The sequence below is a fragment of the Oryctolagus cuniculus genome, chromosome 1 (assembly GCF_051225735.1).
Source record: "Oryctolagus cuniculus isolate XC-2025 breed Fujian yellow rabbit chromosome 1, ASM5122573v1, whole genome shotgun sequence".
In the NCBI taxonomy this organism is placed as follows: Eukaryota; Metazoa; Chordata; class Mammalia; order Lagomorpha; family Leporidae; genus Oryctolagus; species Oryctolagus cuniculus.
In genome coordinates this window covers 17,794,789-17,818,666 of record NC_142867.1, presented here as the reverse complement: position 1 = coordinate 17,818,666, position 23,878 = coordinate 17,794,789, and the positions used below count along the sequence as shown (strand labels likewise).

Genomic DNA, 23,878 nt, shown 5'->3' with positions numbered 1-23,878 from the left:
GGAGGCAGCCTCCCCTGCCTCTAGACCAGAGACAAGCTGGCCAGCTGGCTTGGTGGTTTGTCTAGTGGTTGTTGGGTGCAGGAAAGAATTCCTGCCCCAGCAGCCAAGGTCATCCCCAGGAAACAGATGGGTTTCACGACGCCTGAGCACGGTGCTGTGAGGACCTCTGCTTATCCGTGGGTGTAGGAAAGTCACCGCTCCAGCCCAGTTCCCTACATTAGTGATGGAGCCAACTGAGAGGTGGAGAGGAATAGTGATGTTCTTCACCCCATTGTTGGTGATGGCCTGGGGGCAGAGAGCCCAGTTCTGCAATGCCTGGACTTAACCCCGTGTGTGTATGTGTGTGTGTGTGTGTATGCATGTGCGTGTGTGTGTGCACACCTGTGCCCGCTCTAGTGAGGGCCTGGGGCCGATTGTGGGTATGGCACTGTCCTCAGTGGACACCAGCTCAAGGGCTTCCGCTTGGACTTTTCCTAGGTGTCATCTGCGGAGCCGTCTTCGGGTGTATCTTTGGAGCCCTGGTTATTGTGGCCGTGGGAGGCTTCATCTTTTGGAGAAAGAAAAGGTGATACTGCTTATGTTACTGTTGATGATCGTCCTCTATGTTTTACAAAAGAGTTACTTATTATTTTTCTCTGAAAGACAGTGACAGAGATAGAAGTAAAAAAGAGAGAGAGAGAGAGAGAGAGAAAGAGAGAGATCTTCCTTCTGTTGGTTCACTCCCCAAATGGCCACAATGGTTGGGGCTGGGCCAGGCCAAAGTCAGGTCTCTAGCCAGGTCTCCCACATCAGAGGCGAGGCCCCAAGCACTTGAGCCATCGTCAGCTGCTTTCCCAGGTGCTTATAGCAGGAAGATGGAACGGAAGCGGAGTGATTAAGACTCAAACCACTGCTCCAATCTCTTGGGGTTCTGGCATCTAAAGCAGCAGCTTAATCCACTGCACCTCAATGCCAGCCCCAATCCTCACTTTTTTTTTTTTTTAAATTTTATTTATTTATTTGAGAGGCAGAGTTACAGACAGAGAGAAGAAGAGACAGAAAGAAAGGTCTTCCATCTGCTGGTTCATTCCCCAAATGGCTGCAATAGCTGGAGCTGGGCCGATCCAAAGCCAGGAGCAAGGAGCTTCTTCCAGGTCTTCCATGTGGGTGTAGGGGCCCAAGCATTTGGACCATCCTCTATTGCTTTCCCAGGCCATAGCAGAGAGCTGGATAGGAAGTGGAGCAGCTGGGACTAGAACCGGCGCCCATATGGGATGCCGGTGTTTCAGGCCAGGGTGTTAGCCTGCTGCGCCATAGCGCCGGCCCCTAAAGAAAGCTTTTTATTTTGGAAAATTTCAAAGCCCCCAATATCGGAGGGCACAGTGTAAGGAACTCCCGTGTCTCCAGTGTTCACTTCGGGCCAATTGCACCTCATCTCTGTTCCCAGCTGGGCGATTTTAACACCGACCCTCGCCATGGCCTCTAGGCTTTGGTAGGCACTGCAGCGGAGGGTGCCTTTAGAACGTTGCGCTGGGTTCACCAGTCGGCTTTCTATCAGAGCGTTAGAGAGATCTCAGTTTGGAAGTAGCTGAGATAGAGCCCCATCTCTGAGCTGACCAGCTTTAAGAAGCTTAGCTTATCATCGTTCTCATCGACGATTCGGGGACACCAGTGGAGAGTAACTCATGATGTCGAGGATCCTTGGATAAATGGAGCACTCACGCGGCGTCTTGCAGCTCCCCCGCTGCTGCTGTTACGTCATCCGCACAGCCGCCCTGTGAGCCACGTGCTCCACCAGACACCTGCTGGGGCAGTGGGGAGACGCGCTGCCAAATCGCCACCTGGAAGTTTTTTATTTTTTTAAACCCCACTGTGAAGTTCATTCAACGATGAGGGAGTGTGCAAGGGCCCCACCAGTTCGTTCATTGCATCTGCCTGGCCGACAAGCTTTCTCAGCAACAGAGTAACGTCACTGATGTAGATTTTTCTTTCTCTTTGTTTTGAAAGGTTTATTTATTTATTTGAAAGGCAGAGTGACATGGCAGGGTCGGGGGAGAGGGAGAGAGAGAGAGAGAGAGAGAGACAGACAGACAGACAGGTATCTCTTTCATCAGCTGGTTCACTCCCCGAATGGTTACAACAGCCAGGCCAAAGCCAGGAGTCAGTAACTCTCCCACATGGGTGGCAGAGGCCCAGGTACTTGGACCATCTTCTGCCGCCTTCCCAGGCTCGTTAGCAGGGAGCTGGATCCGAAGTGGAGCAGCTGGGACTTGAACCAGTGCTCTGATATGGGATACTTATGTTGCAGGTGGCGGTTTTATGCCAGCCCCAATGCCCAGGTCAGATTTTTCTTTTAGATGGTATAAAAGACAATGATGTGGGGGCCGGCGCTGTGGCGCAGCATATTAAAGCCTGGCCTGAAGTGCCGGCATCCCATGTGGGTGCTAGTTCTGGTCCCAGCTGTTCCTCTTCTGGTCTGACTCTCTGCTATGGCTGGGGAGGGCAATGGAATGGGAGTCCCGGAGGAAGCTCCTGGCTCCTGGCTTTGGATAGGTGCAGCTCCGACTGTTGCGGCCATCTGGGGAGTGAACCAGCGGATGGAAGACCTTTCTCTCTCTGTCTCTACCTCTCTCTGTAACTCTGTCTTTCAAATAAGTGAATTAAAAAAAAAAAAAAAGACAATGATGTGAGCAGTTTGTAGGCAGGGTTTGCTGCTTGAACCACTTTGCTTGGCATTGGTGAGCAGGATTTAGTGTTGCGTATGAATTTGCTTCCAGGGAAAAGGCCTCACAGCAGGAAGCAAAGATTAAACCTTTTTTTTTTTTATTTTTTTAATTTTTTTTCATCTGGACTAATGGGTCTCTCTTCTTTCAAAACAGGAAAGATGCCAAGAACAATGAAGTGTCCTTTTCACAAATTAAGTAAGTCTCTAGAGATATGAGCCTTATTTTGAGGCATTTCGCTCCCTAATCCGTTCAGTGATTATCTAGAAAATTTTTGATGGAATCTGATGTCATTTTTCCTGAGTGACACATTTGGCCTTGGTCAGCTGGAAGTTCTTGGTAGCTCCGTGTTCTGTAAGGAATCTGTGTTTTGTTATTCCCCTCTGGCTCCTTTGCCATAGCCTACTATTACTCTGTTAGGAAGTGTGTATTTCGTGACTTTTTTGTTTTAATGGGTTTTGAAGATCTATGGGGAGAGGAGAGCTTACCTGAAGCACAAGGCCCATCAGTTGTACAAGAGTTGGATGTCAGGACTCACGTTTCAGTGTCTTATGAATGGCGTTACTCTAATCCCTACCCTTCTAGCCCCTCTCCACCCCCCAGTTATATTCTGCGTTGGTTCTTGGAGGAATGTGTCTGCTTCCCAAATGAATGAATCTCTAATTGCTTGTTTTTTTTTTTTTTTTTCTTTCCCCTTCTGCGATGAAGACCTAAAAAGTAAGTCACCTCCTTCTTTTTCTTTTTCGATTGATTTTCTCCTCCATGGAGTGTAAGAACAAAGCCTCCTAAGTCACTCTGTTTCCCCAGATCCAAGTTAATCAGAGTGGAGAATTTCGAGGCCTACTTTAAGAAACAGCAAGCCGACTCCAACTGTGGCTTCGCAGAGGAATACGAAGTACGTGCTGTGAGCCTGGTGTTGCCCGTGTTTGCTTTGTGTCTCAAAGTTTCTGCCTTAAGGGAAGCTTTGGGTCAGAGGTCGCTGTCCCCCAGGGGTGAGAGAAGCACTTCCTGTCCCCTGGGGTCCCCCGTTGGCTGTGTGCGAGTAGGAGGCCTGCACCGTCCAGTGTCCAGTGCATCGTGTGCTTGCCCTTCTTCATACCTGCAGACTGGCCAGAGATGCAGGGACTGGGAATTGGACTTACGGACTGTGTGATCTGGGAAGGAACCAGATGGGGCCTGTAGGGGACTGGGGCTCCATGACTGAGCAGTTGACATCAACTCAGGGGTTAAAGTCCTGAGGAGGGGGTTGCCCGGCCATTGTGTATGCCTTTAAGTCCCCTCTAAAGGCTATCCCCACCCTAGCCCAGGAACTAGCCCCTTCCGAATGTCCATGCACACCCGTCCTCCCTGTGCTGCCCCAGGCTTGGCCTTTGCTCTCCTGCGATTCCACTCACCACCCCAGCCACAGCCCAGGTGTCCCCTGCTCTGAGTTGATTTCACGGACCCCAGTAGGGGGACTGGAGGTCTTTGTCCCCAGAGTGCCTTGTTACACCTGTCACCTGCCGCTTGGCATCAGGGTTCAGCATTGGCTTAATGCTGCCCGACTGAGTGCTAGTGCTGGCCGCCTGGGCCTCTTCCCTGGGCTGTAATCTCCTTTAAGCTTTCATTTTGAACTCCCTTAGTATCCCGGAGCTGCTGTAACAAAGTACCTCAAACAGGAGCTTAAATCAGCAGAAATTAGCTGTCCAGAGTTCTAGATACCACAAGTTCAAAATCAGGGCGTTGCCAGAATGTGGTCCTCCCAAGCCTCCAGGAGAGGGTCCTTGCTGGCCCCTGGCAGCTTCTGGCAGCCCAGCCGGCCTCACTGCTGCAGTCTCTGCCTCCGTCTTCCCACGCCTTTCTCCCCTCGTGTGGCTGTGTCTCCTCATCTCTTTCCTTTTCTAAGGACACCACTTGCATTAGATCAGGGGCCCACCCTACTCCACGTGACCTCATGTTAACTTGATTACATCTGCAAAGACCTTATTTCCAAATAAGATGCCATGCGTGAGTCCTGGGGGCTAGAAGTGGCCAGATCTTCTAACCCATGCGTGAGTCCTGGGGGCTAGAAATGGCCACAGACCTTCTAACCCATGTGTGAGTCCTGGGGGCTAGAAATGGCCAGATCTTCTAACCCATGCGTGAGTCCTGGGGGCTAGAAATGGCCACAGACCTTCTAACCCATGTGTGAGTCCTGGGGGCTAGAAATGGCCACAGACCTTCTAACCCATGCGTGAGTCCTGGGGGCTAGAAATGGCCACAGACCTTCTAACCCATGCGTGAGTCCTGGGGGCTAGAAATGGCCACAGACCTTCTAACCCATGCGTGAGTCCTGGGGGCTAGAAATGGCCACAGACCTTCTAACCCATGCGTGAGTCCTGGGGGCTAGAAATGGCCACAGACCTTCTAACCCATGCGTGAGTCCTGGGGGCTAGAAATGGCCACAGACCTTCTAACCCATGCTACCTCTGGATCCCTGCCTTGTCTGTCCTGCTCTTGCTCAGAGTAAGATTCGAAGACTAAATGAACAACTGTTCGGCTTTGTTTGCAGGATCTGAAGCTCGTTGGAATCAGCCTACCCAAATATGCAGCTGAATTGGCTGAGAATAGAGGGAAGAATCGCTATAATAATGTTCTGCCCTGTAAGTGACTGTATGCAACCATCTCCCCGTTTCCTCCGCCACTGGCCATCAGAACTGTAACAATAGAGGGGGAGGAGTCGGTGACACTAACTCGCCATTTCCTCCACCATTGCTTGTGCACTTGCTGTGTACGAAGCACTACTTAAGTTCATTACATTTAGTTTCACCCTAACCTTGTGAAGTAGGTGGGAGAATATTTGTTTCTCAGATGACAAGAACGAGACTCAGCATGGCTACAGGTGACTTCCTTTCAAGGAGCAATTAGAGGCTGTAATGGCCAAACCAGCCTTTGGACCGGGTCTGTGGGTCTTGTCTCAGGGCCTACCTCTCAGTCCCTTTATTATAGTTGTCTAGTTCTGGAATGAGATGGAGCAGAGTCACACTTTTCTGCCTGTCCATACCTCTGATTGGTCGAGTGCATTTCACAGAGAATTATGAGTTACATGTAGATCTTTACCTTTTTTTTTTAAGACTTATTTATTTGAAAGGCAGAGGTCTTCCATCCCTGGTTCACTCCCCAAATGGCTGCAAAGGCCACAGCTGGGTTGATCCGAAGCCAGGAGCCAGGAGTTTTCTTTCAGGTCTCCCACGTGGGTACAGGGGCCCAAGGACTTGGGACATCTTCTGCTACTTTCTCAGACCATAGCTGAGAGCTGGATGGGAAATGGAGCATCCGGGTCTCAAACCTGCACCCAAGTGGGATGCTGGCACTGCAGGAAGTGGCTTTACCCTCTTAGACACAATGCTGGGCCCCTCTCTACTGTTTTTGAGACTAAACAGTGTCTGCTGTTTTTCCAAAAAGATACTGACTGGAATTTGAAATGAGAATTGTTTATGACGCCACCCATTAGATGAAATGGAACTACATCTTTGTAGAAAGTTTAGTGTGGTTCTTTTGGGTGGGAGTTCGGGCACAGAGAAACACGGATGTGGCTCACAGCCATGTTCCGACACAGCCCGCGTTGATAGACTCTGTGGGTCATTTTTACACCAGGCTGTTTAGAGGTGTTGTCTTTCTGTTTTTTTCTGTCCTGGACTAAAACCTTAGCTCCTGTGTAGCTTCAGCATTTTCTAGCTCCTGGGCTCTTTCTCTTCATTCTCCTTCCTCCTTGTCTTGGACGGGGGTACTGGCCAGTGTTCTGAGAAGCATGCTTTTGAAAGAGGGTTGGCAGGGGCCGGTGCTGTGGCATAGTGGGTAAAGCCGCTGCCTGCAGTGCTGGCATCCCATATGGGTGCCGGTTTGAGTCCCGGCTGCTTCACTTCCGGTCCAGCTCTCTGCTGTGGCCTGGAAAAGCAGTGGAAGGTGGCCCAAGTCCTTGGGCCCCTGCACCCGTGTGGGAGACCCAGAAGAAGCTCCTGGCTCCTGGCTTCGTATCAGTTCAACTCCCACTGTTACAGCCAGTTAGAGAATGAACCAGCAGGTGGAAGACCTTTCTCTCTCTCTCTCTCTCTCTCTCTCTGCCTCTGACTCTGACTCTCTGTAACTCTGCCTTTCAAATAAATAAAATAAATCTTAAAAAAAAAATAAAAAAGTAGGTTTGCTTGCTGACCCAGCATTGCCATCTAATCTTAACTCAGGATTACCGGTCTGTGCGTGTGCATGTCTGTGGGTTTTCAGATCTGGAGCGTGTATGTTGGGAATTTGGAGTTTGGGAATTGTTTGCTTGGGGAAGACTGTAGTTGGGACGTTGGTGACTGGATTCAGCGTTGCACGCTTTTGTCTAGGGGAGAGTGAGATCGTGTAGTCATAGACTGGGAAGTTTAGGGGCGCTGCTTTTAGCTTTAGCCTGTTGCCTGGGACTCCAAGGACATCATTTCCTTTCTTGAGCTGGGCAAGTTTGTGTCTGTTTCTGGGTGCCCATGTCAGGCTGCCAGGGTTCAGATCCCGTCTCTGCCACTGATTAGCTTGCTGTGGGTAATCACGTCACGTCTGTGTGTCACAGTCGCACAGGGGCTGTGAGGACCACATGAGGGCATCTCTGTGGAATGCTGAACTGCCCACCCTCCAAACCACGTGTCTTTCGATTTCTCTCCTGGGTGCAACTTTTCTGAAGCATTGCCTTCCACTGAGGACCCGTTTTTCTTTCCATGTCACAGATGACATTTCTCGTGTCAAGCTTTCAGTCCAGACCCATTCAACGGATGACTACATCAATGCCAGCTACATGCCTGTGAGTGTGTGTGGGGTGGCCTCACAGAGCCGGATTGTGACCCTGACATTTTCAGAGCTTCTTCCTGTGTCTTTGATGTTGACTCTGTGTTGTTTTCCATGTTTAGGGCTACCATTCCAAGAAAGATTTTATTGCCACACAAGGACCTCTGCCCAACACGCTGAAAGATTTCTGGCGTATGGTTTGGGAGAAAAACGTGCATGCCATTGTTATGTTGACCAAATGTGTTGAGCAGGGAAGGGTAAGTATTTTTTTTTTTCAAATAAAAAAAATTAAACATTTAATGAACTACTTTTATTCTGGTAGAAGAATTGTGGAAACCATTTGCACCTCCCCACCCCTGAAACCTTTTATTTAAGGTATACAAACCTCATGCATTTCATAAATACAATTTTAGGAACATGGTGATTCTTTCCACCTGACCCGCCCTCCCACCCTTCTTCCTCCTCCCTCTTCTATTCCCATTCTTATTTTTTTACCAAGATTTATTTTCAGTTAACTTTATACACAGGAGATTAATTCTATACTAAGTAAAGAATTCAACAAATAGTACGAAAGAAAAATGTTCCTCAATAGCTTAGACAAGGGCTGTTCAAAGTCATGCATCTCAAAGTGTCAATTTCACTTCTATAGATTACCTTTTAGGTACTCTGTTCGTTGCCATAGATCAGAGAGAACATATGGTATTTTTCCTTTTGGGACTGGCTTATTTCACTAAGTATGATGTTTTCCAGTTGCATCCATTTTGTTGAAAACAACAGGATTTCATTTTTTATTTACCGCTGTGTAGTATTCCGTGGTGTACATATCCCATAATTTCTTTATCCAATCTTCAGTTGATGGGCATTTGGATTGATTCCATGTCTTAGCTATTGTGAATTGAGCTGCAGTAAACATGGGGGTGCAGATTAACTCTTTCTATGCTGATTTCATTTTCCTTGGGTAAATTCCCAGGAGTGGGATGGCTGGGTCACATGTAGGTCTAGATTCAGATTTCTGAGATATCTCCATACTGTCTTCCACAGTGGCTGTGCTAGTTCACAGCCCACATTTGTATTTTTTTGAAAGAGTTTTTTAAAAAATATTGGAGAAGCAGAGAGACAGAGAGAGAGAGAGAGAGAGAGTGCAAGTGAGCTTCCATCAGCTGGTTCATTCCCTCAATGCCTGCGATGGCTAGGACTGGATCTGGCTGAAGGTGGAAGCTGGGGCTCTCCCATGTGGGTGGCAGGAACCCAGTCCCTGGAGCCATCACCACTGCCTCCCAGGTCCGCATTGGCAGGAAGCTGGAGTCAGGAGCCAGAGCCAGGCATGGACCTAGGCGCCCTGATGTGCGGGTGCAGTCACTGGGGTCTTAATCTTCAGGCCCCATGCTGGTACCCATTCAGCTTTGTTTTTTTTTTTTTAATATTTATTTTATTATTTATATGAAAGTCACAATTACACACACTCCACACACACAGGGGCAGGGGAGAGAGAGAGAGAGAGAGAGAGAGGAAGGGATGGAGGGAGGGAGGGAGGGAGGGAGGGGTCTTCCATCTGCTGGTTCACTCACCAATGACTTCCATGGCCAGAGCTGAGCCAATCCGAAGCCAGGAACCAGGAGCTTCTTCTGGGTCTCCCAAGCAGGTGCAGGGGCCCGAGGACTTGGGCCATCTTCTACTGCTTTCCCAGGCCATAGCGGAGAGCTGAATCAGATAATGGAGCATCTGGAACTCGAACTGGTGCCCATATGGGATGGCGGCACTGCAGGTGGCAGCTTTACTCACTATGCCACAGTGCCAGCCTCCCCACTTGTTTTTTTAAAACCCACCCCTTCCAAATATTAGCCCCTTTAGTCTTTAAAACTTGTTTCTTTTATCTTTTTTCCCCTTAAGAGAAAGCTTTATTTTTTAAGATTTATTTATTTATTTGAAAGGCAGAGTTAGAGAGAGAGGGAGAGACAGAGAAAGAGATCTTCCATCTGCTGGTTCATCCCCCAAATGGCTGCAACAGCTGGAGCTCCGCTGATCCGAAGCCAGGAGCCAGGAGCTTCTTCTAGATCTCCCACGTGGGTGCAGGGGCCCAAGCACCTGGACCATCTTTCACTGCTTTCCCAGGCCACAGCAGGGAGCTGGACCAGAAGTGAAGCATCTGGGACACTAACCGGCGCCCAGAGGGGACGCCAGCATAGCAGGCTGTGGCTTTACCTGCTATGCCACAGGGCTGGCCCCAAGGGGAAGGTTGTTAAGACAGTTCTCTTTTGTCATTGCCTTCCTTTATGGACAGCTGATAATCTGCCCTCTTGATTGTGTCGCCGCTGCTGGGGTTTGTACACAGTGGGAGTTGGGTTTGTGCTGTGGACCGTCGAGGCCCGAGCAAGATGCTGCTCCTGCTGGGGCCCTGTGTCAGCTCTGGGCATGCGGAGCGGCCCTGCCTGTCTCCCACACGCAGCTTCCCCTGTGAGAGCAGGGGTTTCCACCCTGTGACTTTCCAATGTTAGCGTTTTGTTTGTTTTTAAAGATTTATTTATTTGAAAGGCAGAGTGACAGAGAGAGAGGGGAGAGGGAGAGAGGGAGAGAGGGGAGAGGGAGAGAGATATCTTCCATTTGCTGGTTCACTCTCCAGGTGGCCACAATGGTCTAACCCAGTCCTGGCTGAAGCCAGGAGCCTGGAACTTCGTCTGGGAGGACTCCCACATGGGTGGCAGGGGCCCAGACACAGTAGCAGGGAGCTGGTTCAGAAGCGGAGCAGCTGGGGCTCAAAGCAGCGCCCATATGGGGTGCTGGGCCACAACGCTGGCCCCTCAAACTTATTTTTAACATGGGAACTCTTTCTTTAAGCAGAATCTGAGATGTCTCCCCAGGTGAGTCTCAGCACCTCCCTTTCCTTTGTGATGGCTTGGAGCACCCCTGCCATTTCCATTAGAGAGAGATTTCTTCTAAAGTAAAATTGCACCTTCCTGAAACGGGTGTGAGAACTTTGAAAAGCAGGGGCTAACTTACAACACCATGGCAGATAATGTTGCTCCATTAATTTGGTTTTATGTAGGTTTGTTACTTGAGTACCAGGAGTTAATTCCTTAGCAATGGCTCACAGACTTCCTGGGGGGGTGGTGGTGGTGGTGGTGGTGGGGGCGGCTGGGCAGGTGGCTCTACCCCCAGGGCTTCTGGGAGCTGCCTCCTGGATTCCTACTGTTCCAGCTAGCAAGCACCCTCTGGGTAGTCCTGTCCTGGGGGCAGCGTGGACCCGTTGGGCATCATAGTTTTAAATGTTATTTCACTTTAAGTGGCGTTGGTCCAGCCCACGTGTGTGTTCTGGGAAGATGACAGAGCAGTCAGGGAAGGGGCCCCTTGGTGTTGCTGTGATGCCGAGGCTGCCTCACTGTGTCCGCAGCAGGAGAGCAGGCTGTTAGGGAGATGAAACTGCGTTGTTTTATGAATGCAGACGGACTTGATTGTGCTGTGGAGTGCAGGCCCTTGTGCGTGAAGCACTCTTGTTAAGATCCTTTAGACAGCAAGAAGATGCGGTTAAAGCACATGACGATGAATTTAGGTGGCGCTGACTCATCTCACGTCGGGATGGAAGTGATGTTACTGGTGGGAGAGAAAGGAAGTCAGTGCATTGTCTGTGTGTGCTATTTTAGAAAATACTTAGTTATTTTAATTTATTCCAAAGAGTGAAAACGAGAGAGCCAATGAGCGAGAGACAGAACTAGAGCAGGCTGTCTTCCACCCACTGGTTCACTCCTGAAATGCTGGGGCTGGGGAAGAGGGCAGGCTGAATCCAGGAGCCAGGAGCTCTACCCAGGCCTTCAGGTGGCAAAGACCCAAGTGCTTGAGCCACCATCTGCTGCCTCCCAGGGTGGGCACTAGCAGGAAGCTGATTGAGAAGTACAGGCAGAACTAGAACCCAGGCACTTGCATATGACATGGAGGCATCCCTGTTACCGAAATCTGGGGTGGGAAAACTCCCTCCATTCAAACAGGCACCAGAGACAGTGGAGGATCAAGCAGTTCATTAATGCCAGCCGGCTCAGCTGGAATCATTTCCTGAGACTTGAGCAACAGTCCCAAGTGTCTTACAATATTTGTAGGTTCATCAGCCTCATACCTTAGCTGTTACAGCGTTGGTGGGTTTAAATTGCAGCCTACGTGACTTAGGACCACACTTCCAGTGGTCTGTGGGCCTGGTATGTTTGTGAAAGAGATACCAGGGGCAGATTTATTAGGACAGATGTGTGACTGTGTCGCTCCCCCTCTTCGTGGAGGAACGACACAGGACCCTGCGCTGTTCTTTCGTCTGCTCGGCCCTCCCCGGGTTTGCTGCTGGTTCTTCCCGGGTTGGCTACTATCCCTTCCACCTCCGTGGAAGGGCAGTTCCCCCTGGCCGCATTCCCCACTTCCGCAGGGGAGCGGCACACCGCTGGCCGGCTCTCTCGGGGGCTGCACGGGTTCCCTTAGATGTTCCCCATAGATGTTCCTGGTGCACGCCGTCTCTCTCCTCCTTTATAGTCCTCCTCCGCCAATCCTAACTCGGCTGCCCACACGCCGAGCACGCCGCTCTCCTCCAATCAGGAGCAAGTCCTACAGTTTATTAGTTGAACTGGAGGCAGCTGTGCGGAAGCTGTTTACTTCTCTCCCAGCGCCATATTGTGGGAGAGCAGATGCATAGAATAAGTCTTAATTCCAGTAACAGTCCAGTCCGGTTTGCTCCCCACATGACTGGCGTTTACAGAAGCAGAACTTAGGACATCTCCCCTCCCTAGACAAGATAGTGGGCAGCTGCTTCGCTTGTTAATAGTGAGCAGCCACTTTTCAAGGTTTGCACTGGGAGGAGAGGTTGGCTTTTCTTCCTTTGTCTCTGGTTGCAGCCGTATTTCCTCTGCATCCCAAGTGACAGCTTAACCTGCTGTGCCACAACACTTTCCCACCCCCTCCATGTATGTCATTCCTGTCCCAGAATGACCCGGTGAGGTATTATTTTATAGATGGAGAAACTGAGGCCCAGAGAATTTAAGAACTTGCTTACAGGGAAGGAACAGGAATTCGGCTGGGGGCGGGCATTGGCTTTGCAGTTAAGATGCCTGTGTGCTGTCTATGCAGGTAGCTGGGTTTAGTTCCGAGCTCTGGCTCCTGACTGCAGCTGCCACCAGTGTAGACCCTGGGAGGCAATGGTGAAGGCTCACGTTGGGTTCCTGCCATCCATGTGGGAGAGCTTGATGGAGTGTCTAGCTCCTGGCCTGGGCCTGTCCATTGTGGGCATTTGGGAGTGAACCAGTGGGTAGGAACATTCTCTCTCTCTCTCTCTCTCTCTCTGCTTCTCAAGTTAAACCATCTAGCTGGTGGGAGGCTGAACTGGGAATCAACTCCATGTTCATGTGTGGGCTGATTTTCCGAGAGTGATAATAGAAACTGGGATCTTTAGAAAAATATACAGATCCCATGGCCGGAGTCAGAATCTCTGGAGAGGGGCCCAGGCATCTGTGGTTAAAACACAACAAATCTTCCAGGTGAGTCAGATCGTCAGGTTTGGAAATGTAACAGAGCACACTGTGTGTGTGTGACATAGAGACAGAGAGACAGAGAGACAGAGAGACAGAGAGAGAGAAAGTCATTTGCCAAATGGGGAATCAGACGCTCTTGGAGTGCAGTTGTTTCCTGGTTTTTATTTCTGTTCATGTCTGCCCGGCAGCCTTATGAAAATCAGGGGACCGCCGGATAATTTCATTTCTTCCTCTCTGTTGGTGTGTGGGTTTGTACTGCAAGCTGGTGTGAATCTGAGAGTATGAGGAGCAGTTTGCATTCCTTTTAGCTGCCTGGGAGTTGTGGGTCAGTCCCCAGAGTTCAGTGCGTGGTTGTGGAGCGGCTGCGCTGGGGGCCAAAGGAGACGGATGGGACCCTGAGCCAGGTTAAGGGACAGCTGCTGCTCAGGTTTAAACCAGTTTTTATGCAGTGTGAGGGACAGTGTTGGCAGACCTTCTGAATTTTCAGGTGAAGCCAAAATCTGGGTTATCTGGATTTTTATGAAAAAGCTCCCAGTTTTAAAAGTTGACAAGAAAAGACTGGTGCTGTGGTATAGTGAGCTAAGCCTCTGCTTTTGGCACCGGCATCCCATATGGGTGCTGGTTCAAGACCCAGCTGCTCCAGTTTTGATCCAGCTTTCTGCTATGGTCTGGGAAGGCAGTAGAAGATGACCCAAGTCCTTGGGCCCCTGCACCTGCATGGGAGACATGGAGGAGCTCCTGGCTTCCGGCTTCGGATTGGCTCAGCTTTCACTGTTGTGGCTGTTAGGGGAGTGAACCAGCAGATGGAAGACTTCTCTGTCTCTCTATAACCCTGCCTCTCAAATAAATAAATAAGTATTTTTTAAGAAAAAGAGTTGACAAGTGATGACTCTAGTTTAAGATAAACTGTTAAGTATTTTTATAAATAAAAGGGCTCCCAGGAGCCAGTGGTAGAGTGATGTGAAAGAAGAGGTGTTGACTCACGTTGTCTGCATGCATTGAAATGTTGCACTGTAGCCCATGAATGTGGACTATCAGTATTTTTTTTAAATAGGTTGTTTTTGGAAGACAACCAGGTGCACTTATCTCTTTTTTTAATTATTTTTTATTTATTTGAAAAAGTTACATAGAGAGAGGTAGAGACAGAGAGAGAAGTCTTCCATCTGATGGTTCACTCCCCAGATGGGAGGAGCTGCGCCAATATGAAGCCAGGAGCCCAGAGCTTCTTCTGTTCTCCCACGTGGGTGCAGGAGCCCAAGGACTTGGGCCATCTTCCCCTGCTATCCTAGGCCATACCAGAGAGCTAGATCGGAAGAGGAGCAGCCGGGACTAGAACCGGCACCCATATGGGATGCCGGTGCTTCAGGCCAGGGCTTTAACCTGCTGTGATATAGCGCCGGCCCCAACATTAGTATTAATAAAAGAGTTAAAGTTCATGGAAAGTGGAATTTGAAAATAAGCAAACAAATGAAAGACAATTCTAAGGAGCAAACAGGGCACAGATAAGGGACAGCGTCAGCCCCCAAGGCCAGTTTTCAATATTTGGTCTCCTTGTGTGAGGTTGTAGTGACGGCAGATGGTGTGATCTGAGTTTTTTTTTTTTCTTTCCTAAAAATGCAATTTTATTCTAGACAAAATGTGAGGAGTACTGGCCCTCCAAGCAGGCTCAGGACTATGGGGACATAACCGTGGCCATGACAACCGAAATTGTTCTTCCAGAATGGACCGTCAGAGATTTCACAGTGAAAAATGTAAGTAAGAGATCAAGATGAGTGGGTCTCATACTACTACCTCGTATATTAATTCTCAGAGGTCACTTCTGGGTTCATACGAACTCAGAGTTTTTATGTATCAGATGAACGTTCTTGCAGTCCGTAAGTCTGCATACACCCTTAGCTTTCCTGTCTCGAGGGGAGTTGGCGAAGTTATTCCTGAGTCAGAGGGCTCGGCGGAGTGTGGCTGTGCATCAGCAATGCTTTGCTTCCACTTCTGAGTGCCTGCTCTGAGTTCTCCGCACAAACCCAGGCCGTTTGGATTATTCAGTGGGAAGTTTGGCGTCAGGAGTGGACAGTTGCTGTTAGCAGCAATTTGTAACTCCTCCATCAGTAAGATTCCAGGGCTTATGCACGGGGCCTCCCTACCCCCGATAGTTATAAAATCATATCTACTTCAATTGTGTAGGAATTCTAGGCAGTCAAGTTTATATATGTCTTTTTTTTTTTTTTTTTTGAGAGTGTTTGACATTGATATCCACTGGTGGGTGTGTAACGTGCTGTAATTGTTTGCAGCTTCTCTTTAATCTGGTGGTTCCAGATTTAATTACACAAAATGCAGAAATAGGTTTTCCTTTTAAAAACCGAGAACATCACAGGCGGAGCTAAAAGCTGCTTTGCGCTCGCGCTCCTGGCTGAGCCCCCACGCCCCTCTGCAGAGGGGATTCTGAGGAGTAGAACCTTCGCCTCCCTCCCGCCCCCTCGTCTCTCGCCGTTGGTTTCTTTCCTTGGATAGGTACTTTTGTTAGATTTGGGAGTGCTGAGTTCATTTGTGGAGACTTCCCAGCGTGTTCTCCTCTCTCTCTACCTTTTTCCTCCTCCCTGTTTTCCAAGTTTTGAATGATGTAACCTCACTGTGCTTATAACGGATACACAGTTTTAAAGGAAAGGCTTCAGAGGGTGGTGGTCGTGCGGGAGACCCAGGGACCTGCCGTGCCTTCGTCGGCGCGTCTGAGTGAGGACTAGAATGCATCCTGGCGAATGCCCATCTGGTCCTGCCCACGAGGTGCTGGCTACCCTAGTTGTGTTTGTGTGGGCTATTTTTAGCTGCACACTCAGTGATACCCCAAGTGGGCCCGCAGATGGGGTTCAGGAAGCTCCACGGGGCGCAGGTGTATGAAGGCGTGTCCGTGGCTGGCAGGCAGTGGGCCAGGGGGGCGATCTGGACCCAGAGTCATAGGATGAGGGCCAGAGCGCTCCCGCCCTGGTGATGAGTGGTGGGGCAGCCGGGCCCCTTTTCTCCGAACCTCTGTCCCTCACCTGTGCAGGGCATCCTCCGAGGGAGTGATAAACAAGCTAAGTCCCCTGCAGGCACTCCGCCAGCCATGGTCCACATGAGAAGTTCTCGGTTTTGGTAGTGACCGCTCCTGTCCGGCTGCCGGTCTGGTATTCAGGCTCTGCCTGACTCCCCCTGTCCATTGGCTGTTGGCAGACAGCCTTTCTCTTTGCGTGTCACCCCTTTGGTTGGTTTTTAGGTCCAGACGAGCGAGAGCCACGCTCTGCGGCAGTTCCACTTCACCTCCTGGCCTGACCATGGCGTCCCGGACACCACCGACCTGCTCATCAACTTTCGCTACCTTGTCCGCGACTACATGAAGCAGAGCCCTCCCGAGTCGCCGATTCTGGTGCATTGCAGGTACGGCAAAGGTGCTTCCCGAGTGCCGGATTCCAGATACAACTGTATGTTTAGGAAAGCCGGGCACAGGAGGAAAATGCAATAGATGTTTACAGACTTAAGAACGATTTGGGTATGGGACTACGGACTTATTTCCTAAGCTCCGAGCAAACTGGAGCCTTGTGGGCCAGATCTGGTCAGCTGCACGTTTTTTTGTTTTTTGTTATTTTTTTTTTTTTTTTGACAGGCAGAGTAGACAGTGAGAGAGAGAGACAGGGAAAAAGGTCTTCCTTTGCTGTTGGTTCACCCTCCAATGGCCACCGCGGCCGGCGCACTGCGCTGATCCGATGGCAGGAGCCAGGTGCTTCTCCTGGTCTCCCATGGGGTGCAGGGCCCAAGGACTTGGGCCATCCTCCGCTGCACTCCCTGGCCACAGCAGAGAGCTGGCCTGGAAGAGGGGCAACAGGACAGAATCCGGCGCCCCAACCGGGACTAGAACCCGGTGTGCCGGCGCCGCAGGCAGAGGATTAGCCTAGTGAGCCGCGGCGTCGGCCCAGCTGCACGTGTTTGTAAAGTCTTATTGGAAGCCAGCTATGTCCATTTGTTTGCAGATTGTTTTTGGTTGCTTTTGTGCTACCTGGGCAGAAACCAGCCAGGTGGAACTGTAAAGCTGAAAATGTTTCCTCGCTGACCCTTTGCAGGAAAGGTTTATCAGCCCCTACTCGAGAACAGGAAAAAGTTAGCTTTCAAGATAAAAGGATTAAGTCAGGACAGAAGAGGGGAGGGATTTTTTGGCTCTAGAGGGAATCAGTTGATGAGATATTCCATGCTAAGTTATGGTGGCAACTTGACTTGGATGATCTAGGAAACTCAAGTTAAGATGTCTTACTGGCGTGCCTTGACTCAAAGTAGGTTTGGGACTTAGGCCATTGTTGCCCCAGCCGATCCTGTCTGGCACACTGAAGTTTCCATTGGCCAGCGTTCCCTGACCCTGGACAGTGCCTTCAGAGCCTCATCCTGGAGAGCCAGCTCCATACATTTTGGCATCGAGTTTTTCAGTGGACACCACCCTCTCTCACGGGCTTGTTTCACTTTTCTCCCAGCGCTGGAGTTGGAAGGACGGGCACTTTCATTGCTGTTGATCGTCTCATCTACCAGATCGAGAACGAGAACACGGTGGACGTGTACGGCGTTGTGTATGACCTCCGGATGCACAGGGCTTTAATGGTGCAGACAGAGGTGAGGCCGAGATCCGTGCTGGTATTCCACTGTTCCCAGCTGTTTTTTTTTTTTTTTGTTTGTTTGTTTTGTTTTGTTTTGTTTATTTGAAAGGCAGAGTTACAGAGGCAGAGGCAGAGGCAGAGAGACAGAGAGAGAGAGAGAGAGACAGAGAGAGAGAGAGGGGTCTTCCATCCGATGGTTCACTCTCCAGATGGCTGCAATGGCTGGAGCTGTGCTGATCTGAAGCCAGGAGCCAGGAGCTTCTTCCGGGTCTCCCATGGGCGTGCAGGGGCCCAAGGACTTGGGCCATCTTCTACTGCTTTCCCAGACTATAACAGAGAGCTGGATCAGAAGTGGAGCAGCTGGGACTCGAACTGTCACCAATATGGGATGCTGGCACTGCAGGCGGAGGCTTTACCCACTATACCACAGTGCCGGCCCCCTCAGCTGTTTGTAAAAGGTTGTATCAGTGGTTGACATTGTGGCGTAGCAGGTAAAGCAGCTGCCTGGGATGCCGGCATCCTGTATGGGCGCTGGTTTTTGCCTGGCTGTTCCACTTCTGATCCAGCTCCTGGGAAAAGCAACTGAAGATGGCCCATGTGTTTGGGCCCCTGCTACCCATGTGGGAGACCCAGATGAATCTCCCGTCTTCAGCCTGGCCTAGCGCTAGCCATTTGTCGCATCTGGAGAGTGAACCAGTGGATGGGTGGTCTCTTTGTCTCTGTCCTTCTCTCTCTGTAACTCTGAATTTCAAAATAAATAAATAAATCTTAAAAAAAGAAAAGGTTGTATCATGTCACACACTTAGGCTAAAATATTTCATCCTTCCAAATCTTTCTGGCTCTTGGCTCTGAAGTCTTGCTGGATTTCTTTGCAGATCTTAAGCTGACTTGGAGTTGAATTACCTGTCACGAGTGACATGTAGTTCTGACAGCAGGAGTGGAACAGTAAACCAACATAGTTACCAGGATTCTTTCCATTGTTGCCTCTGACTAACCAGACAGTCTCAGCAAGTCTCTGAACCTGGGTTTCCAGGCTTTAAATGCATCAAACAGATCTTTTTCACTCTTTGCTTTTTTTTTAAAGATTTATTTATTTTATTTGAAAGAGTTACACACAGAGAGAAGGAGAGTCAGAGAGAGAGAAAGAGACAGAGAGAAGTCTTCCATCGCTGGTTCATTTCCCAAATGGCTGCAACAGTTGGAGCTGTGCCGATCTGAAGTCAGGAGCCAGGAGCTTCTTCCGGGTCTCCCATGTGCGTGCAGGGGCCCAAGGACTTGGGCCACCTTCCACTGCTTTCCCAGGCCACAGCAGAGAGCTGGATCAGAAGAGGAGCAGGGAGGCTTTACCCGCTACGCCACAGCTCCAACTCCCATTCTTTGTTTCTAAGAAGATTGGGCCATCTTTCAAACAAACTGAATGAATCAGTCTTGGCAAACATGAGTGCTAGGGAAGTAGTACAGTGTTCCTTAGGCACTGACACATCAGTGCACCCTCTCCCGAGCTTGTCGACATCAGAGTATGTCAGTGTAGCCGCAGGAGCCTGGCTGACCACTGCGGGAAAGAGAGGCTTCCTGTCTGTGGCCTAATTCGGGTATGGCTGTTGGATTTGCCTTTCCCTGAATTGTGCCTGATACACAGTATTTTGGAGACATTTTCAACAGAATGCGCTGGGAAGTACCCGTCCTCACAGAGGTGGGTGCCACCGCACCAGGATGAGAGCAGAATATTAATTTCGTGTTGGGCTGTCACCCTGTACCCTTTTACAGCTCTGTGAATATGGGCTATGCTTTTGAGTCTAGTCTCCTCTATTCTGGAGGCCGTGGGTACATTGTGTGCTTGGGGGAGAGCTGCACGGTTGTGGTGGAAAGAGATTCATCTCCTGCATTGGTTGGAGGTGAGATTTTCTTTGCTCTGTGATAATCACATGGAGTAGTGTTTCTCAGTCTTCTATCTTCTTTTGAGAAACACAGAACTCTTACACCTGCCTGAACATTATTTTATCATCCGTGTTTTTTGAAAACAAAACAAAACAAAACAAAAACTTATATTAAAAATTTAACCATACGTGGGACTATGTGGAATACATTTTTTCTCTTTCACTTTTTTATTCCTTATTCTGCTCTCTAGAGGTAGCCAATGTTTATAGTTTGGTGTATATATTTTTAAATTAAATTCTAGCCGATGCATAAAATTATACATATTTATAGGGTACTATGTGATGTTTTAATCCATATATTTATTTATTTATTTATTTATTTTTTTTGCTGGTTAATCCATATATTTATATAGTGTAATATTGGCTTATGTCTTTATATACCTTTTTATCTATAAATATACAATCTCTCTCTCTCTCTCTCTCTCTCTCTCTCTCACACACACACACACACACACACACACTTGTGGGATATTTTGAAGCAACAGAATCCTGTTTTACATTTCCCTGTGATTTTTCTCTTCACACCATCATGGAAATCTTTATTTAAAAAATATGACTTGGCTGGCGCCGCGGCTCACTAGGCTGATCCTCTGCTTGCGGCGCTGGCACTCTGGGTTCTAGTCCCAGTTGCTCCTCTTCCAGTCCAGCTCTCTGCTGTGGCCCGGGAGTGCAGTGGAGGATGGCCCAAGTGCTTGGGCCCTGCACCGGCATGGGCAGGTGCAACCAGGAGGAAGCACCTGGCTCCTGGCTTTGGATCAGCGCAGCGCGTTGGCTGTAGCGGCCATCTGGGGGGTGAACCAATGGAAGGAAGACCTTTCTCTTTGTCTCTCTCTCTCTCTCTCTCACTGTCTAACTCTGCCTGTCAAAAAAAAAAAAAAATATATGACTAGCTCCAACTCCTCTTGGATTTTAAATGTATTTATATTTATTTGAAAGGCAGGCAGATGCTCATTCGCTTGTTCACCGCCCCCTCCCCCCCACATGCCTGCAAGGACCAGGGCTGACCTAGGTTGAAGCCAGGAGCCAGGAATTCCATCGGCGTCTCCCACATGGGTGTCGGGGACCCAAGTACTTGAGGCATCAGCTGCTGCCCCCCAGCAGCATAAGTGGGAAGCTGGAATCAGGAGCAGAGCCAGGAGTCGAGCCCACGCCTGCTGATAAGCGATGCAGCCCCTTCCTTTCTGTGCCCACCCCCGTGGGAATCTTCTGTGTCAGCACGCGGCGCCGCCTCCTCTTTAAATGAGCACTTGCAGGTTCTGTGATGCCTGCTGCACGGTGGTCTCTGCCCACCTCTACGCAGAGAGAACGGCAGCTCACTCCTCGTTCTGCACAGCCCGAACACACAGTTCGAATGTGTGTGTGCATCTTCCTTAGCCCTTCCCCCAGGCTTCTGCTCCTTCTCTTGGGGCAGGGGAGGTGGGGAGTGTTCCTTGAGGTTGAGAATTACTGACCAAGACTCATTTCACCAGAACGCCGTTGCCTCTTGAAACACAGGAGCTTGAACTATTTGCTCTTGGGTGGCTGGGACTTGGGGGTGATCTGGATGAAAACCATTTGGGTGCCCCCTCCTTGGCTCCCGTGCTCACTGGCTCTCCCCCCTGCTCTGTACTTTCAGGACCAGTATGTTTTCCTCAATCAGTGTGTTCTGGATATCATCAGATCCCAGAAAGACTCCAGAGTAGATCTCATCTACCAGAACACAACTGCAATGGCCATCTATGAAAACCTGGCGCCGGCGTCCACGTTCGGAAAGACAAATGGTTACATTGCCTGATTCCAAGGGAACGCCTTCCCGGAGCTCACCAGACTCTCACGCCCACAGCCAAGGAACGCGCCCCGGTGTCGACTTGTTTTGTTTTTGTTTCTGTTTTTTTTTTTTTTCAAACGTCTAATTTCTTAGTTCTTTGTTCTGTTTTGTTGGAACTGACTTGGGGGGTGTGAAGCTGCAGGTGGAACACTTGAGAAACGCCAGGTGGGGGCTGTGGGTGCGCGGTGACCACATCACTTGCATTCCGATTACCAGTGGGATGAGTTCACTTTTTTTTTTCCCCCTAGAGAATCGTGGAAAAACCAGGAGAAGTGAGCCATGATTTTTCTCTTTTGTTTTCAAACAGATTCTTCTTCTTTTTTTTTTCAAAGACTATTTTCTGTGACTCACATGCTCAAGGCAGGATTGTGTTGGGTTGAATATATTTTCAGTATCAGAGGTCTATTTTTACCTACTGTGTCTTGGAACCTAGCTGGTGGAGAAGACGGAATAGTGGGTGAGCAGCATGTTGGCGGGTGGGCTCCGTGGCGCCTCTTCCCGCGTGGGTTTTCTCTCTGAACATGTGCCTTTTCTGAATTATGCTTCCACAGGCAAAACTCAGTAGATATCTATATTTTTGTATTGAATCTCGTAATTGGAATATACGGAATATTTAAGCATAGTTTAGCATCAGAATTCCGCCTTCTCGGTGACATTCCTGTCCTCGTTGGATTAGAGGGGGGCTCTTTGCCCCTTGCTGTCCCCCCACCCCCACCCCACTCCCCATACATTTGTGCTCCGATTTTTCTTCCTTTTTCCCTCCCAGTTTTCTCCAAAGACTTCTGTTGGCAACATTTTCAGCCCATTGGTTGGGTGAGAATGGAAACTAAATAACGCTTTCAGAATTTCTGTGGGCAGGGGTGGGAGAACGAGGAATCCGATGGTGACATAAATCCTGTCCTGTCCGTGTTTTATTCTTTCTGTCGTTTCTGTCTTTGGTTAAGAAGGATTATTTAAAGGTGCAATATGTGACTTAGTGATTCATGATGCTGTAGGTTTTTAGTGATGTTTTACTCAGGTTGGCATTTTATGTGTGTACATGTGTGTGTGTGTTTGTGTGTGTGTGTTTTTAAAAGTATGGCAATCTGTGAACACTTCCGTGTGAACCGAGTGTCAGATTAACCCTTGACCCCTGAAGTCCACTGGCTGTAGTCTCTTATCTGCAGTGGCACATACCGTATCTACTGTATATATAAATACTCAGCTCTTAAAACTGTCATTCCTGCAAATTGAGGTGTACAAAGTTTGATTTGTATCAAAGATGTAATTATTATTTTTAAAACCTCTTTTCACTATACTGCTGCTGTAATTACTTTGATTTTTTAAAAAAATGTAGTTTTTTTTTTTTTTTGCTTCAGGTGTATATCCACCAAGAGTTTCAGAATTTATGTGGATTTATTTTATGGGTACATAATCTGTAAACTTCTCAAGGCATTAACATGAAAGGATTTGTTTCTTTGTATCTTGTGTTGTGGCTCAGGTTATATTTTGAAGACGTTTTGATTTATCCTCCAATAGGCAATGAAGTTCATTCACAAGGTGTGATGAAGGAATAGCCAAGTCCCTGGAGTCCGGTGGCCCCCCTGGTCAGCGGTGCCCTGTGGGAGCCACGCTCTTCCAGTCCCTGGCGCTTCGGTCGCTGGGTGGACACAGCGAGGTTAGCAAGGCAGAACCGCACGTACTTAAGTGCTTGGTGTATGGTTCAGAGGTTTCCCACTCTGTCTTCTGTCCCCTTTCCCTCCGAGGTACTGAGAGGAGGAGAAGGAGAGGCCGTGTTTTGGGGGAGAATCTTCCTCCTCAAATGGCAGTTGCACTTTCTTTTGCCTTCTTTGGGGTAAGCAGCTCATTCAGTATCAGGCCCATCAGGGAGCCGGCTGTCCTGGCTGGGTCAGGCGCTCTGGACTCAGCATCAGAGGGGGCCTTGGCTCCCTGCAGGTGCAGGTCAGGGAGCCGAGGTGTCCCCAGGCGGTGCGTGAAGCAGGTGTTGCATCCCTCATGCTGGTCTGCCCCCGGGGGTCTCTGACTGCATCCTGAGGTCCCTGTCCAGGCGGCTGTTCTGTGGACCACTCCCTGTCCCCCGCCGATCTGTCTGCTGTGACGAGTGCTTGGGTGTCTGAGTCCGTGTAGACCCGCAGCTCTGCCCTGCACGCCTGGCTGCCCCGGGAAAGTCACAGGAGAGAACTCATCCCTTCAAAGCATCCGGTAAAGGCCGAGAAACTGTCAGAGGACCGAGCGACGCAATTGGAAACACACCGAACGTTGTGCAACACGGAGGCCCTCCTGCGTCCCGCCTGGTGCGGGCGTGGGAAGCGGGCTGACACCCCGACCTCATTCCCAAGCCCCACCCCCTACCCCGCCCCGGGAGGCTGGTGGGGGAGGGGTGTGGGATTTCTAAGCGGGCAGGTCCCACGAAGGTCCCGGTGTGTCTCAGAAGGCGATGGGGAGGGGCCTTTACAGCCCAGTGATGGAGAAGGGAAGGTTAGTGTGGGATTAGGACACGCAGGCTGGGGGTTTGCTCCTGAGCTGCTGCCCGAGGCCGCCCAGGGAC

The 23,878-nt window shown here is 49.6% G+C and overlaps 1 protein-coding gene across 1 annotated transcript in view; it reads left to right on the top strand.

Moving 5' to 3' along the window:
- PTPRJ (protein tyrosine phosphatase receptor type J) overlaps nucleotides 1–22,792 on the top strand; it is a 172,193-nt gene extending 149,401 nt beyond the window's left edge. The window contains exons 15-25 of the mRNA XM_017348393.4: nucleotides 478–565; nucleotides 2,859–2,900; nucleotides 3,411–3,419; nucleotides 3,510–3,597; nucleotides 5,233–5,323; nucleotides 7,421–7,494; nucleotides 7,601–7,735; nucleotides 14,608–14,727; nucleotides 16,224–16,384; nucleotides 17,467–17,602; nucleotides 21,139–22,792. Of these exons, the coding sequence (XP_017203882.4) occupies nucleotides 478–565; nucleotides 2,859–2,900; nucleotides 3,411–3,419; nucleotides 3,510–3,597; nucleotides 5,233–5,323; nucleotides 7,421–7,494; nucleotides 7,601–7,735; nucleotides 14,608–14,727; nucleotides 16,224–16,384; nucleotides 17,467–17,602; nucleotides 21,139–21,297 (1,103 nt within the window). The 3' untranslated portion in view covers nucleotides 21,298–22,792. The remainder of the gene's footprint in view (nucleotides 1–477; nucleotides 566–2,858; nucleotides 2,901–3,410; nucleotides 3,420–3,509; nucleotides 3,598–5,232; nucleotides 5,324–7,420; nucleotides 7,495–7,600; nucleotides 7,736–14,607; nucleotides 14,728–16,223; nucleotides 16,385–17,466; nucleotides 17,603–21,138) is intronic.
- The last annotated feature ends 1,086 nt before the right edge of the window (nucleotides 22,793–23,878 follow it).